This window comes from Amblyomma americanum, chromosome 1 (assembly GCF_052857255.1).
Source record: "Amblyomma americanum isolate KBUSLIRL-KWMA chromosome 1, ASM5285725v1, whole genome shotgun sequence".
In the NCBI taxonomy this organism is placed as follows: Eukaryota; Metazoa; Arthropoda; class Arachnida; order Ixodida; family Ixodidae; genus Amblyomma; species Amblyomma americanum.
In genome coordinates, this window is record NC_135497.1 from 164,493,711 (window position 1) to 164,509,160 (window position 15,450).

A 15,450-nucleotide genomic window follows, 5' to 3' on the forward strand; every position below is an offset into this window, starting at 1 on the left:
TCTCCATTGCAATCCTAGTTCTACTTTCCAAATCCAAGTGTGCGATCCAAATCGAGCACCTCTGACGAAACCCTATCTGAGAAGCACTGAAGGCTTGTATTGCAAGAACGTGATCTGTAAGAGGGCCGCGAACAATGCGTGGGGAGAAATGCGTCGCCAATTGCTCAGAGGCAGAACAACGTCCTCTTCACTTCGCGACTGTGTACCGTAACAATATATGCGCGGGATTGTGCTAGCTATATTGAACACTGTGCATTTTTTGAAGGTGGTGCATTTCGTGGAGCGGCCATAAGAAACAAAGTGATTGATCTGACACCGCCTTTTAGTTGCGTTGTGTGAACTGGCGCGATTCGACCGTCATCAAGTCAACGGGTACTTTGAAGAGGCAGCAACGAAATACTTGCACTTTGAATTCAAGAGCTTATTGAGACTACCTCGAGACGATTTTTGACGGTTTGTACGCGCGATTCGGGCTGTCGCCGTTCTATCCGAAAAATGTATCGGCTGTCCGCCAATTACAACAGAAAAGAGTTGCTTGATGACTTACTTATTTGAACGCCACAACTCGCGTTCACTGTCGGCGGACGGTGGGGACTGTCGACCTCAAAGCCATGTCGCTAATTTAAGCGGAGGTGCGGACGATGTCGCAGCGAGTCACTCAAAAGAGAAATGGTGTAAAGCAACGTGCGAGGCTGGACAGAAAGGTGAGAGCCCATGCGCAGTGCGCCAGCCAGCCTCGCGCGTACGCAGACACGCACACACACGTAATTTCAGCTGAGGGCGCGGCGCAGATGCCGCGTCCAGAGCCACGGGTATGCGACCGTCTCAACCCTGCTCTGCTACGGAAAGCACCTTGCACTTGCTCGAGAATGAGAAAACTCATCGGGAGGCTAGTGCAGAACTCGTGCAGCACGAACACGCGGAGTCAAACCGAGTGCCAGAGTGCAGGTGGCGCTAGCTGCACTGACAGATCGAGTGCCAGAGTGCTGCACCGCCTGAACTGCATGGAACAGAAAGTGGAGCCAAATCGAGGATACTTGCGCCCATGCCCGCGCCGCTTCGTTTGAGCCCTTCCTCCGTAGTTTGGGCGGAAGCGGAAGAAGCCAGAACGTTCCGGGGAGTTTTTGGCGTGGTTTATGATTTTCTGGAGATTGGTTTTCACTGAAAAAGGTCAGTTTCCTTCAGATGAACGCCATAAATTGTACAGTACGAGTTACAGTTTGTCACATGGGAGAATCAACAGGGTGCGGAAGCCAGGAAGGCGGCGAGACAGCGGCATCGTTGGTCTAAGTACTGAAGTTGCATTGTTTGTATGTTTTAAGACATTGCGCGCTACATTTATTTATTTATTTATTTATTTTATTTGACAAACACTGGGTGCGACCTCGGAGAGCTTCGTGTCATAGCGCAGCGCTTTCTGCTCGCAGACTGTCATCACCTTTTCGCACGGCACATAGGGACACTGACAATAGTTGTAACCGCAACAGTCAAGCCACCGCCTGCTCGAAACCATGCACAAGTGTCACAAAAGAAGTGTCTTGTTCTGATTTTCGCGTTGGTTCAGCGGCACTTGCATTGCTGTCGTTATCACGCGGACTATATATGACGTGATGTAAGGCCCTCTGGAACCCTATGGGCGGTTCTTCTCTATTTCGGCCGCAGTCACTTTATATTTCTGTATACAAACCGAAACCTTTTGTGCTTTCACAGTTTGTTCCGTGAATAGGGGAGGCGCAATATATCGCGAGGACATATGCACTTGCATTTCTCCCCACCATCAGATAAAGTCTATAGGGAAATGAAGGCGAGTAGACAGAAAAGCCAGGATCCACTTGCCTCAGAGGAAAGTCTGTATGTTTGTTGCTCCCGTTGATTCGCTTAACTGTTTCTCGTTTTTAGGTTTCTTGCGTGGCCATGTTTTTAGTAATAAACTTCTATTTAGGTTTTTGTCTTGCGGTCCGACCACTTCCATGCTGGTACTTCTTTTTTACGGTGATAACATTTCTCGCTACAACCGCTATACTAAGCGACAATTTATGCGTTAATTACTTGTAGGTAAACTGCTCTTGCTAATAAACAATCCAAAATAAACTACACGTGAATTTTGAGCGCACAGGGGTGCCACCTATATCACAGAGGTCACTCTTCTACGGGAAATAACATTCGCTGAAAAACGAAAAATGCATTCTGAAATAAACGCCGGAGAAAGTACGTCTAATTTTCAAAAAAAGCAAAAACCGGAAAGTCCAACTTCTTTTTATGGTGTACACAAATATTGCCATTGCTTTAAGCAATGCGCATGCGGTCGCTAAGAATCAGACGAGAGCGCTTGAGGACAACAGGCCTGAAAAGGGCATGCGTGTGGGTCGCCAGGGCTGCAAAAAGAGCCGGCGAGAAAAACAACGGCAACCTCTGCTGCATTTCATGGCGAAGAGCAGGTTGCGGAGCCGTCACAGCAGCCCTTTGGTAAAACGCGAACGTAGCCCTTGTCTCCGTGTCCTCGTCCCAACGGACCATCAGTATCAGCCGGACTTTTCGTTCAGATTCAAACTTCTGCGGACCACTCGATGTTCACGGGACGTCTGTCGGATATCTTTTCTCGGCAGTGATCAAGGTCCATCGTTAGTGAACCGGCGGATGTCTGCTTTTGAACATCCATCGACAGCGAACCAGTAGATGTCCTGGAGAGTCACTCTTATGGACTATGGATTTGTCCCGCATGGGCGCGGTCGTCCGCGTCACTTTTCTTTTCTGACAATTTTTATGAACACATATGCAAAATTCAGTTTATAAAGCAAATTGTCAAGTTTTGTGAGGGCAAACATTTCTTATTCCAATACAAATTTAATTTTTCTGAACTGCAAGGCTCCGGGTTTCTTGTTTCCGCCTCCGTACTTCGGATCGCAGCCAGAGTACCCGGGTTGAAACCTGGCCGCGGCCGCCGCGGTTCGATGGAGGCGAAACGCAAAAGGCGCGCGTGTGCTGTGCGATGTAAGTGTACGTTATTCATCATGTGGTTGAAATTATTCAGAAGCCCTCCACTAAGGCACCTCTTTCTCTCTTCCCCCCCTCTTTCACTCCTACCTTCCTCCCTTCTCTCACGGCGCGCTGCTGAAGTGTCCACCGAGAAGTGAGACAGTTACTGTGCCTTTAACTTCCTCAGAGCCAATTTTCAGATCGCAATGGACATCACTTGTAATGTTGTCAAACCCAGTCGGAGTGGTTGTGCCACGTGCTTACTCCGCCTCTTTGACTGAAACTTTTTTTTTGTGCTGAGAATGCTGGTGTCTAAATGCAATTTTTTCGTGTTCGGTTCTAAATTCCTGATAGAATCTCACCGACTGCCTTGCTAAGTGTTCCAAAATTTTCTTTTCTATTAATTATTACATTTTGACTTAATCATTAATATTTAATCTCTCTCTTTATTATTGTTCTTACAATTTTGAAATCAAAACTCTCATCCCTTTTCTGTTCATGAGGAAAAATTCACCGGTGTTGCGCTCCCACGTGCTTTTCCTTTTTATTAACTGCGTTCAGGTGAACAGCCACCCGATTCTTGGCCGATCCCCCAGTGTGGGTATGTGCCATCTTTTGATACGTTAACAACAACAACAACAACACGAGGCGTGTTCGGCTGCGGCTATAGCCTATAGTGCTCTCGTGCAGTGGCCAGCGAAGCTGATCTGTTTGCGCCGCCGCGGGTTCGAAACCCAGTAGCGGCAATATTTATTTCATTTCTGCACCCTTAGGGTCAGGGGCAGCGCAGGATTCGTGGTTTGGTTTGACCCCATGAACTAGTTAGTGCTTCCGCACTAAAGCTTTGCGAGTGCGAACGTTTCGGCGTGCCAATAGACTAAGAAATTATTACGCCAGGGTGAACAACGTAGGCGTAATTTTTGAGTTTGATGGAGAGTTTGGGGATATAAAAGATGTCCCGGGATTGCATAGTGGAAGTGACACCTTTGAATTGAGACTACACGAATCCACGCATCTGACCGAGGAACAAGTTGGGGAGCTCGGTCAAGTGATAGGCCGATACAAAGCGGTGTGCTCCGAACGGTCGGGGAAATGCATGGTTGAAGAACACAGATAAGCCTGGTACCAGGCGCCAAATCAACAAGGGCTGACCCGTACCGTGCAGCGGTCGCGCTTCGGCATGAGGTAGACCGTCAGATTGAACTTCTTCAAGGGGGTCTAATATACCCTGTGGAGTGTGGCTTTGCACACCCCATAGTCTGTGTTGCAAAGAACGACGGAAGTGTGAGGCTGTGTATTGATTTTTAGACAGCTGAACGCCATATCTGAAGTAGATAGTTTTCCAATGAGCAACGTCACAGAGCTGATTTACAAGGCGGCTAAGGCGAAGTTCATCTCTGTCCTTGACATGACCCGGGGCTACTGGCAAATAGCCGTGGAACACAAATCAAAACAATACACTGCATTTGCGACACCGAGGGGCCTATTTGTGTGGCGAGTGATGCTTTATGGACTGCGTAATTCGGCAGCCACCTTCCAAAGGATAATGAATAGCGTCCTACCAAAGCATATGGTCTACGCGTGCGCATACATCGACGACGTGGCCGTGTACTCCGAAACTTGGCAAGAACACTTAGACCACTTGGGTAGTGTGTTGGCGACGCGCCGGCCACATATTCCTAGTATAAACAGTCAGCTTATGAAGCATGCATTGGCGCAGCAGGTTGAGCATATCTCCATCCATTTCTCCGACCACAAAGCCACCTTCATGGCAAAGACTGGTAGAGGAGTGTTACTTGAAGAAAGAGGGCCCGTAGAAAATAACGAGTGCTTTGTAATTGTACATACATGCACGTTTCTCTCAAATGCTTTACCTCAATATACCTCAAAATCAAACACCTACAGAGCTGCGTCCAAATTTTGCATCAGTGAGTATCGTAATCGTCCTTAAAATTTTTTAAAGCACCTGTTACATATCTGTCTGTAAAATAAATGCGTAGAGGAAAAGTTCAACGTATATCTTGCGAAAACATGTACTCTTCGAGCCCGTTCTTGAAACACCCATCATGCGTTTGTGCGCGATGGGTTACGTCCCCACTCCAGCCGTCCAGCCAAACGCATACTGCCGCTGTTTTTTTTTTCTTCGTTGCCGTTTGGAAAAAAAAAAAACTTGCTGGCAGCAGAGCGTTCACAGCGTAGTCGTGGCCTATTGCTTTGGTCGAGGGTTCTGCTTGCAAGAGGTGGTCTGTTAAAAGCCATGGATCACCCGGTACCCACCGGCTTCAGGAGGGTGGACAAGCGTTCGCCGGTCACGTGAACGTTATCCCGAAGTGGTGACGTCATTGGTTCTACACCGATAGCTGCGTGGAGTACATTGTTGGGCTAGCGCGTCGCTCATCAGAGCGTAAAACCGCAGCGTCTAGTAGCGGTTGCGCCACGAAGTGCGCGGGACGGCCAAGACGAGCGAACAGCGATCAGAAGTGCCCGAGCGTGCATTTGCGATCTGGAGACCTGAAATAGCGCAATTACAGGCACCGTTCCCTTGATACCACGTGAGGTACAAACACCGTAGAAAGAGCGAGCCTTCGCGAAACACCGCGGTCATGGAGGAAGGAAAAGAGTTCTTTCCTTCCTCCATGACCGCGGCAGACGAAGTACAAAATGGAAAGCGGAAGCGCGTTCTTTACAGGTGCCCCACAACCGTCGTCATATCACAAAGTTTTCAACCAGAAAAAGTTCAAGACGACAGACAGCGGCTACATGCTACCGAGTACAAGGTGGGAGCCCCATCACCCAGAATCGTTGCACTCAAGCAATTTTTTTTTAATTCTGAGCGTTTCCCTTTTTCTATTCAATGAGAGAGAAAAAAAGAGAAGAGCTCAGCCGGTAGGTGATATTCCTCGTACGGGGTTTATCTTGGAATTATTTTTGTGACTTGCACTTAAACCGATAAAAACAATGTGCCTACTTAGGTAGCACCGAATATATCAAAATTCTACGACGACTACCGCGAACTGTGTAGCGATCAGAAAAAATGAAAACAGTCGAAATCATTACGGCTTTATGGAAATGACCTCGTCGATGCGGCAACGATATCGTCCGGCAGGGGATCTTCGAATTCATTTTCCAGTCACTAGGTCAAACGCCAATGCCCTGCTTGCTATCGTGTACTACGTTTGACACCACACCGAGTTACCGGCCCCAGTCGCATTACCGTCGCAGCCATCTGATGAACGGAACTGGGAACTGCGATTTCTACTGGCACCCGGCACACACAGATGCGAGACAAGCCTGCGTTGCGCGGCCTCTGGCGTAGTGCGCTCTTTATGTTACAACCGTTTTTACTAGCTGTCTGGACAGCGTTGAGAGCAACGCCCGAAGCATCGGGACATGCTTTGCGCGTTTGCTCCCGATGCCCACGAGAAAGCTTACAATAAGTGGCAGCCTTCGTGGCACGCGCTTCGGCGTTGGCTGTTGTTCGAATTGATTGTCTTTAGTCGGCTGTCAGAGCCAGGCAATCAGGGCTGTAGTGGGCTTTCTACACGACAGGCGCCATGCTCGGCTTTCAAAAGATCCTCGTTCCTTCTGTATGCAGACTTCGTCATCTTAGACTCCATCGTCATATTTTTCTTGCACTCCCTTCCACTTTACCTTTTGCAAACGCTGAGAAACTCGATCGTTAGAATCAGGTGCACCAGACTCACCTCCCAAGCCTTTTATATGAAAACCGTAGCCATCAACCTGTTCCAAAACTGCACACAGTCCATATTTCCTTATGCATATGGCGTAGGTTCGTAAACATTCCTGGTGAGAAAACTTCACCTCGCTTAATGGGCCGGGGTTTCACCTTTCTCTGCGCAGTCATGCTTATAGTATCGCGTAACCATCATCGACTTCCCTACTAATTGGGGCGTGCAAACTACGTAAACCAATTTACGCCCGATAAAACTGTCACCTCAAAATATACAATTCCTGGAGTCAAGCACTTTCTGTGGGAAGACTGCATGCGGATACTTATGCTTTTTTTCTTTCATGCAGAACTGCAACCCCCCACCCCCTTCTTTTGCCCTTGCTCGACTGCAGGGTGCGCCTCTTAGCTATAGTTCCATACCGTCATTCTCAAGAGGTCACTGCGCACACATGCGGAATTGAACTCGGGCCACATGGTAAGGATCCGCCCTTAGCGCATCTATGCGCTACACTATAGCGCACAAGTAACTTCAGATTGTCAGGAATGCTACTCAGATGACAACGGCGACAACTTCAATGACACACCGAGTCACCTGAGAGACTTCACACAGACGGTGTGCCTAATATTGCTATATTTGAATCCAACTCAAGAACGAAGTGGGTTTTCACCGTCAAAGGCCCCCCTTCCAGCCAATGGCATTGGCCGATTCTCATGACTCTGCTAGTGCGGCAGTGCAGGGAGGGGCTATCCCCTTTCATCTGCCGTTCCTTTCACTGTCACGCTAGCAGGGTCATGGGAATCTGTCGACGCCATTGGCTGGAAGGGGGGCCTTTGACGGGGAAAAGCCGCTTTGTTCTTGAGTTGGATCCGAATATAGGCAGCTGTCAGTTCAGTGGTGTGGTATGTTAAGGGTACAGCGAGTCACCTTTCTGTTTGTGTATTTTTGCATTGTGAGCTTAGATACACAGCGTGGTTGATGCACAAACAGAGAAGAGTTTATCTGTACAGATGTAACTCTTCATGTAACTACAGGTTTCGAAGTCAAGGAGAATTACAGAATAGACTAAAGCACCTAAATGTTTTTTTATGTGGTACTTGCAGTTATGGGTAGGACTTCACGATATGAAAGTTCACGAAAAAAAAAAATCTGCGTTGCTTTGATGCCAAGCCCATTGGTATTCGTTCCAGTGATGGAGCACGAGTTTCCCCTCATGCTTCTAGGCTTCTGAATGAAATGGTTTGCCTGACACGCAGAAGCATTTTTTTTCCCCGCGAACCCGCATCCCGTAAGTTTTCATTCATGACTGTCCATGTCAGTCCAAGAGGAACTACTGTGAACTCTTACACCACAACGATTTGGCCAGGAACCTAACGACACATAAGCGCTGCGGCATCGCGCGGTTCCGTACGTAGAACAAGTAAATAAAATAACTTGTAGAAATTCGCCAGAACAACACTTTCAACCATTTGTCTTTATTTCATACTCTCAACAATAATGCTGAGTATCGTGCAAGGATTCTTGCCAAAGAGCACACAGTGGCTGAAAATGACAGAGCCAGCCATATGTAGCCAAGTATCAGTATGAACCTTTAGATCAGGATGATTTATCTCTATATTCATACTCTAGCCTTTTCATCTATTCGCTGCCACTGAACTGAAGACACCGCAGCCGATACGTGGCAAGAATCTCTAGAATGGTATCAAGTCTAAGGAATATCAGATTAGTGAAAAGTGTATACTGCAGAAGGCTTATAACATGATCCTAAAGAATGTAGCCTTGAGAAAATTCTCCACAAGGACAAGCCTTGAGGATACACGTTAGCTTATGGCGTAAGCTACAACAAAGCTGCAACTTCGCTTGTTTTAAGTTTAGCACGCTCACGATTTTTCTTCTCCCGATGTACCAGCACATCAAAACATCAGAGAACGAGTACGACGTTCTCCTTTCCACTCTGTTTTTCCTGCATACGTGAGGATTGAGATATGCAGATGGAAGCAGCGACAAACCGCGCACAGCACGTGGAAACCTGCTGTCAAGCTCGCCAAGTGCGGCCGCATTTTTCTCTGACGAACCGGCCAGCACACTCTTCCCTGTCGAGCGCGCAAGCAGCACCCTTGGCCCGTTGAGCACTATGTCGGGCCGCCGGCATATCGTGGTCAGCGAAGAGCACCTTAGAGTCTTCGAAACCTCCGAAAGCAAGGCCACTCACCGGGGTCCATGCCAAGAGTATTTTCAGAGAATCCTTCGCATTGGCCCAGCTATACGTGGCATGAGCCTGAGAAGTGAAAATACTGGGACGCAAGGCCGTAGGCTTCGAACAGGTTCTATGTACATAACTGCTATTTGCTGTCCTGTAGGTCACAGACCCGGAGAAGGGGCCACTAGCTCGACAGTGAAAGGCTTCGACCACTATCAATAAAGATTCTAAGCAATGGTGCGATTACGCCCGTGAATTATTTTTTTTTAGAAAAAGGAGGAATGAAGAGGCCATGGCCATTCTCGCAGATGGTGCGCGGACAGCTGCGGTGATGGGAGCGGAGCTGGGGGCGAATAGGGCGGGGACAGGGCTTCGCGCTAAGCATGGACCGCGGCACTCGAAAGGGGAGCATCCTAGAAAAGCCTCAACAAAACGCCTACGCTCGCAGGCAACCCTTGCTTCCTGACTTGCTTTTCCTGCGCGAAATAAACGGGACTTATTCCTGCCAAGTTAAAAACGTGAAGGGCAAGCGGCTATGGGGGGAGGTGTGCTTGACCTTCGGGAAGGGAAAAAAAGGAATTGGCCCGCCAGTTCCTTTCAGACGAAAGCATCCTCCACATCGACTGCGTGTGCCGAGAAATTGTTGTACACACTACTGCTGCATAGATGTTGACGAAATAGCTGGCTGTCAATCGTGTCGTATGGTCTTCTAGTGAGAGGCTATGTGGTATGTACACGTTAAATATCCTAGAAAAAAAAGTCAAGAGAAAAAAAGGAGTAACGTATCACATATATCAGCAATTGCTTCCACATCACAGTTGCTCTGGCACTGATGAAATGGCTGCATTGCACGAGTCACACTAAACCACACTATACGCCAAAAGACTGCAACCATGTGATCGCTCAAGTGTGGCCAGCTGCTATGTTTAGCATAACATTTTCCTTGCCTAGGTTGAGAAACATATTTTCAGCCTTACAGATGATCCTAAAAGCAAAACCACAAAACTACACTAGTGATGCCTTCTCTAGAGAGCACTTTTTGGCCACCAGCCATGTGAATTTTGTTGATTAGATCAAATGAACAGTACTGGAAAAAAGAAGTGCAGCAACTGGTCGCATTATTAGCTGCGCGTACGAAACAAAAAGAAAATAAACTTTTCCAAGCATGAGGTTGGTCACAATTTAACAACTTCAAGAGCACAACTTGATTACATCAGTGCTTTGGGTAGGCTTGTTGAAGAAATAAGAGCACAGATACACGTGCCAATCCTCGCTCATTTAGAAATAAAACGAGTATTGGCAAACATATTATTCATAGATTCAGCTTTGGTACATGCAGCAAAACATTCTCACAATATACGGTAAAAAATATTTGCAGAAACAAAAAATAATCAACACATCATTCGGGTCATGAGAAAGCAGGATCGTGACAACTCTCTCATAATAAAACAGCCATCTGCAGTCCTCACATAGCTGTGTGGTGGACCTAGCACACCAGCAAGCTTGTGTCATTCTCTGCAAAAATTTGAGAACCGTGTGATTAAAATGACATATACATGTGTTAGTAATTTATAACTATATTACAGAGAAAGTCACTGCAAAAATGGTCTTCTAGTAATTGCCGTTTTTATAAGCCATCGAAGCTTAAGAGTAGCATAACTTACCCAACAAGGACGATATTGTGCCCTAACATTCTACTGCTGACATATCTGCTTGCCAGAAAGGGTGGTTCAGAATAATTTATCTCGAAAATTTTTGGCATAAGCAACTTTCGTCACTCCTGTACAGAGCCAGAGTCATGCATGCCTTCAAGCAAAAGCCTGCATGCACGCTGAACGCTAGACTTCATTGTGACACATAGCTTGAGATGAGTCTGTATACAGTGAGAAAGAGAAATAATCTAAAAGAAGGTCTGCCACACAATACAGTACAGCATAAACTGAAGACGTGCTCTGAAGAGTCCCAGAAAACAATTTCTCTAAAAAAAAAAACAAGGAAAAAACAAACAAAGACACAAAATAGAGAACCAAAAGACATCTGATTAAAAACTGGTCAGCAATTATTTCAATGCCAAGTTCTGGCAACTAGATGGGTTGGGCTTGCTTTCTAAATTAGCTACTGATAGTCACTATGTACACTTCTCTTGCCAAGCGTCTTGTAAAATGCTGAAAAATCCTAAATGTGGGCAAAACTATAGAATCGATCAAGAATAGAGCAAGTCATAAATTTATGATGTCTATGTACATGAAGGTCTAATGGAAGTCTATGCTAATGATAAAATGATTAGTTATATGCATGCATCCCTATATTTGTTTCTACGCTGAGAAACTCTTCAGAGATGCAATTGTGTCGATATGACTCTCAAGTTTGAGTGGGAACTTTCCTGTATACAAATGCTGAAAGGTAGCAGTTTGGTTTTCACACAGGGCGTCTCTTGGTTTTCTTTTTGTGTGCTGTCATCCAACAAGTAGCAGGGGTTAAAGGGGGGTAAATTCAGTGTGTGACATAGATATGATTTTGAATAAGTGCCTCTGTCAGAACTGCAAAAGCTAATATGAGTCCTCTCTATTCTAATGAAACTTTTTACTATATAACATACAATAGTTAAACTATCAAAGGAATCAGTATTTATAAATTCGTTAAGTATTGTTTGTATCAGGGTAATAAATGTGGATAGATATGAGCGCCAATATTTCCATGACCCGGCGAACCTAGCTCAAGTTACAAACGGAAAACAGCGCAAAAAACGACGAATTGACGAGAGAACGAGACAACACGAGCTCGTGTTGTCTCGTTCTCTCGTCAAGTCGTTGTTTTTTGCGTTTTTTTTCCGCTTGTAACTTCATGCATCAACTAGCCTGCCAACATGCCCTTCTGGACCAGCTCAAGTGCCTATGACATCTTGTTCTGTATCATGGTCACACCTTTCTAGCTTAAGCAGCTTTAACAGCAGCAGTGGTTACCAGCTGGGGCCGTGCTCCTTTCAAATATCCTTTCCCACAGATAGGTTGTGAGCACAGGTCAAACATGCTTACGAGGAATGAGCAAAATGCTCAGCCTTAAACATTGCATGAAAGCTAGTGACTTTTGATAACTCTGTCTTTTGGGAAAGGTGCCCTGAACATCCCCTCTTGTAAAGTCCATCAACAGAGCGTGTTTCCATTAAGCAGCACCAGTACCAGCATTGAAGCGTTGCGCATTATTCAACATGCTATGTATATGAAGATAGCCTACAACAGAAGTAGTACTAGCAGGCTCTGCCCTAATCTAAATATTTCCTTCTGCCCAGCTACTCTACTAGAAGACTAGCACAGCAAACGAGTATCCTTAACAAAGTGATTTTTCGAGATTAGTTCGGCAGCCGGAGTGACTTTATAGCGCTGCATGACTAGCGTTTTGGTACTGCGGCGCAGCCAAAGTGGGGAGCTGCAGTCGCGACAGCTCTGTGCTCTAGTTTTTGTGATTTGAGAAGCGTGAGCGCCAAGGCCTCCAGTGGTTGCGTTGCTGATGACCTGTGGTGTTGGGTGCGCAGCAACGGGTGCTCCTTTGTTTCCTCCTTCGGCTGCGGAGAGCCAGTGTGCGCAATGATTGAAGGTGATGCTAATGTTGCCGGTCGTCAGGGTGGTCCTGTAGACGAGACGCCCTGGTGCAGTGCAGCGCAGTGACTATCACGAGGCCTTCACTTGCATCAAGCCGACTTCCTCCACAGCGTGGTCAGAACCCTCGAAGCAATCGTCAATGAAGTCCTCCATGGCATTGTACAGATGCGTAGTGACGTGGCTCAGGGCGTGCTTCTCATCTGGGTACACCTGCGAACGAAGGAATAGGAACGGGGACTGTGACTGCGCACTTTCAGCGCTGATCGGCAGACATGTTAAAGCATATGCCGAGGAGAAAACAGAGATGCGTTCTGTGGACCTGCATTCGAAGAGCGCGACGTGCTTATCCAGCAAGCACGCATGTCAGACACACACAGGCTCTTGAAGGTGCGGGCACCTTGCGCCTGCTAGCAGTGAGCTCATTAACCACCAACGCCATTCCAGTTTATGTAATTGTCGGCGCGAGTTGCGCAGCTTTCGCGAAACGAGCGCAGACACGAATGTTCGGCGTAACAACACTTGCAAATAGCGCAGCGAACATGTGGAGTCCTACACCGCCATGAGAAATGTCTGAGAAGTGAAATTTGGTGATCGCTGGTGTAGCGAACTTAGTCGCTGCTGACCAGTGGCGCTGCCCGCTACTACGGCAGCGCAGGGGACGTGTGGGAAATCGCCAATGCCGCCGATGAACCTCACGTGACGGAGCGGCAAGTATCGTTGGATATATGAATTTGCAGGTTGTTGTTGTTAGCAGTTGAGAGTTCTGCACTTTCATTTCAAGCTTCATGACCAAATTCTGTTGTAGAACTTTTGTTTGAAATGCTTTTTTTCGCCTGGTTTTGCTTGAGATGGTTAGCTTTACCACGCAAAATCACCGTGGTTAACTCCTCCGCTGCTTTTCACGGGCTTTTTGTTATGGCTTCACATAGCCTCCAATACCCACAATGCTGGACAAAAGCATTTTTGAACGGGAAAGAGTCTATGAATGCAATTTTTTCATATATTGTAATATTTTGCTCTATCAATCGATATTTCCGCAGATCTCCCATTGAGTGGTTTGCATTTTTTTGCTATTAACGTTTTTGCTGTCGCCAAAACCGTTCCCCATTGGTTTTCTATGGCAGTCTTAACTGCTCGATGCGATTAATGGAAAAAAGATAAAAGAAATATTTTGCTACAGATCGGAAGAATGAATCACCATCTTTAATATTTTCATAACAGTAGCTTACAATTTTCTGATATTCAAACTTTTTGTTCAAGAATGTTGGACATGCCTAGAATAGGGGACCTCTTCTAGTATATGTAAACATGACACAATGTGAGCCTTGGACGTATATGTGCAGACCCGATCACACTTGTGAAGGGCACTTGAGCGGTGCTATGCAAAGTAAATAAAGCGAAATTCTAAACCAGATATTGACTTACGCTGGTAATACTAGCGCTCTAGCTCAAGCGAAGAGACATGATAACTGCACAGGCACAGACAACTTCCATTTAGCAAAGCATCTGCGATAAGATTTAACTTAATTTCCTCCACACCACAGCGCGCGAGTTCTCTAGACAGTGTACTTCAGTAGAGTTAGTTCTTGGGCTACTTGGTATTGTTGACTGAAGCTCATAGTTTTTCAGCGCAACGGCACACAGCCAAAGAAAAGAAAAGCGTGCTGTTGCACTGAAAAAACTATGAGCTTCAATAAAGGATACCAACCAGCCCAAGAACTAACTCTACTGAAGTACACTTCTTATACATCAGGCTCGCCTTTCCTCTGTGTTTCTGTCCTTCAGGATGTGAGAGTGCTCGAGACCAGCATTGCAAGAGCGACGTATCGTGCTAAGTTCCTGGCATTCTGCACAAAGAAGAGAGTGACGACCGCAGAAGTGAGTGCCCGAACATCGTGGGGGCATGTGAAACGCGTTTGCAAACTCTTAAGGTCTGAACTGTGGAGACAAGTAAGGTCAGCGCTGTGTTCGTCCTTCTTCCTTCTTCTTTGGCTATGTGCCATTGCGCTGAAACACTATGAGCTTCAATCTCTAGACAAGTGTGATGGGGCCTGTATACTTCTAATTAAGGGAGTAATTACTGATATAGCTTCCAGCTGAGCGCAATCGTACGGTTACAGAGGAAATTTATGCGGCTTTTTCAGAAACTTCGCAGCTCACAAAAAATTCGTCCTGGTCCGGGCGAGCCACTCTGCCAACTAGACTAACCAGGATGCCTAGCACTTGGCAGAGCAAGACCGAATGATCGACAGCTCGAAGTAGGAACAGTGTCAGTCCAATGTATCAAGAGAAATCACCACAGGTTGAGTATAATTGCAATTAAGTGAGTAATTGCTCATCAGAATCCTCTTTGTAGCCGCATGGCTGCACTTATGGCATGTCCCTGAGCAGAGAGTAACTGCTAATGAGCAGTTACTCTATTAAATGAAGTCTACTCCACCTTGGAAGATACCCCTAAATACAGTGACTAATATCGCCGCTTCGATTTACTTTTCAAATTGGGTTCTCCTTGCCACCCCTAGGCGTCCTGGTTAGCCTGGCTGGTAGAGCGACCTGGTTAGGCACACCTGCTGAGCTTTGTTGGCAAAGACAATAGCCGCGAAGTAATTTTCAGACCAGGACCAATTTTTCTTCAACTGCGAAGCTTCTCATGAAGCTGTACGCTTTCCTACAATTTATTGCCGTATGGCTGCGCTCAAGTGGATACTAATGAGTAATTATTTGCTTAACTTAAATATACTCCGCCTTTTTTGTGAAGACGTCGGGCCAATATAAGCTTCTGTGAAATTCCGTTTCTATTGGTTCTTTACCAGAGGAGTGTGACCTTAACTTATGTCATAAGAATTCAAGATGCTTGCAAACTGAACAAAGTTTCTCCGCTAAAAAGAATATGTAGCCACGTTGAATCTCACTGCGTTAGGTTCGACACGTCTCTCAAATGGCAGTTTTAAAGCGACAAAACTTCCTCGCTAACGAACGCCTCCGT

The 15,450-nt window shown here is 46.4% G+C and overlaps 1 protein-coding gene across 17 annotated transcripts in view; it reads right to left on the reverse strand.

Annotated features, from left to right (window-relative positions):
* Positions 1–8,124: 8,124 nt before the first annotated feature.
* The window catches only part of LOC144114112 (prolyl endopeptidase FAP-like), a 377,138-nt gene continuing 369,812 nt past the window's right edge, over positions 8,125–15,450 (reverse strand). For all 17 annotated transcript variants that reach the window (XM_077647601.1, XM_077647605.1, XM_077647606.1 and 14 more), the window contains one exon: positions 8,125–12,674. In XM_077647601.1, the coding sequence (XP_077503727.1) occupies positions 12,534–12,674 (141 nt within the window). In that variant the 3' untranslated portion in view covers positions 8,125–12,533. The remainder of the gene's footprint in view (positions 12,675–15,450) is intronic.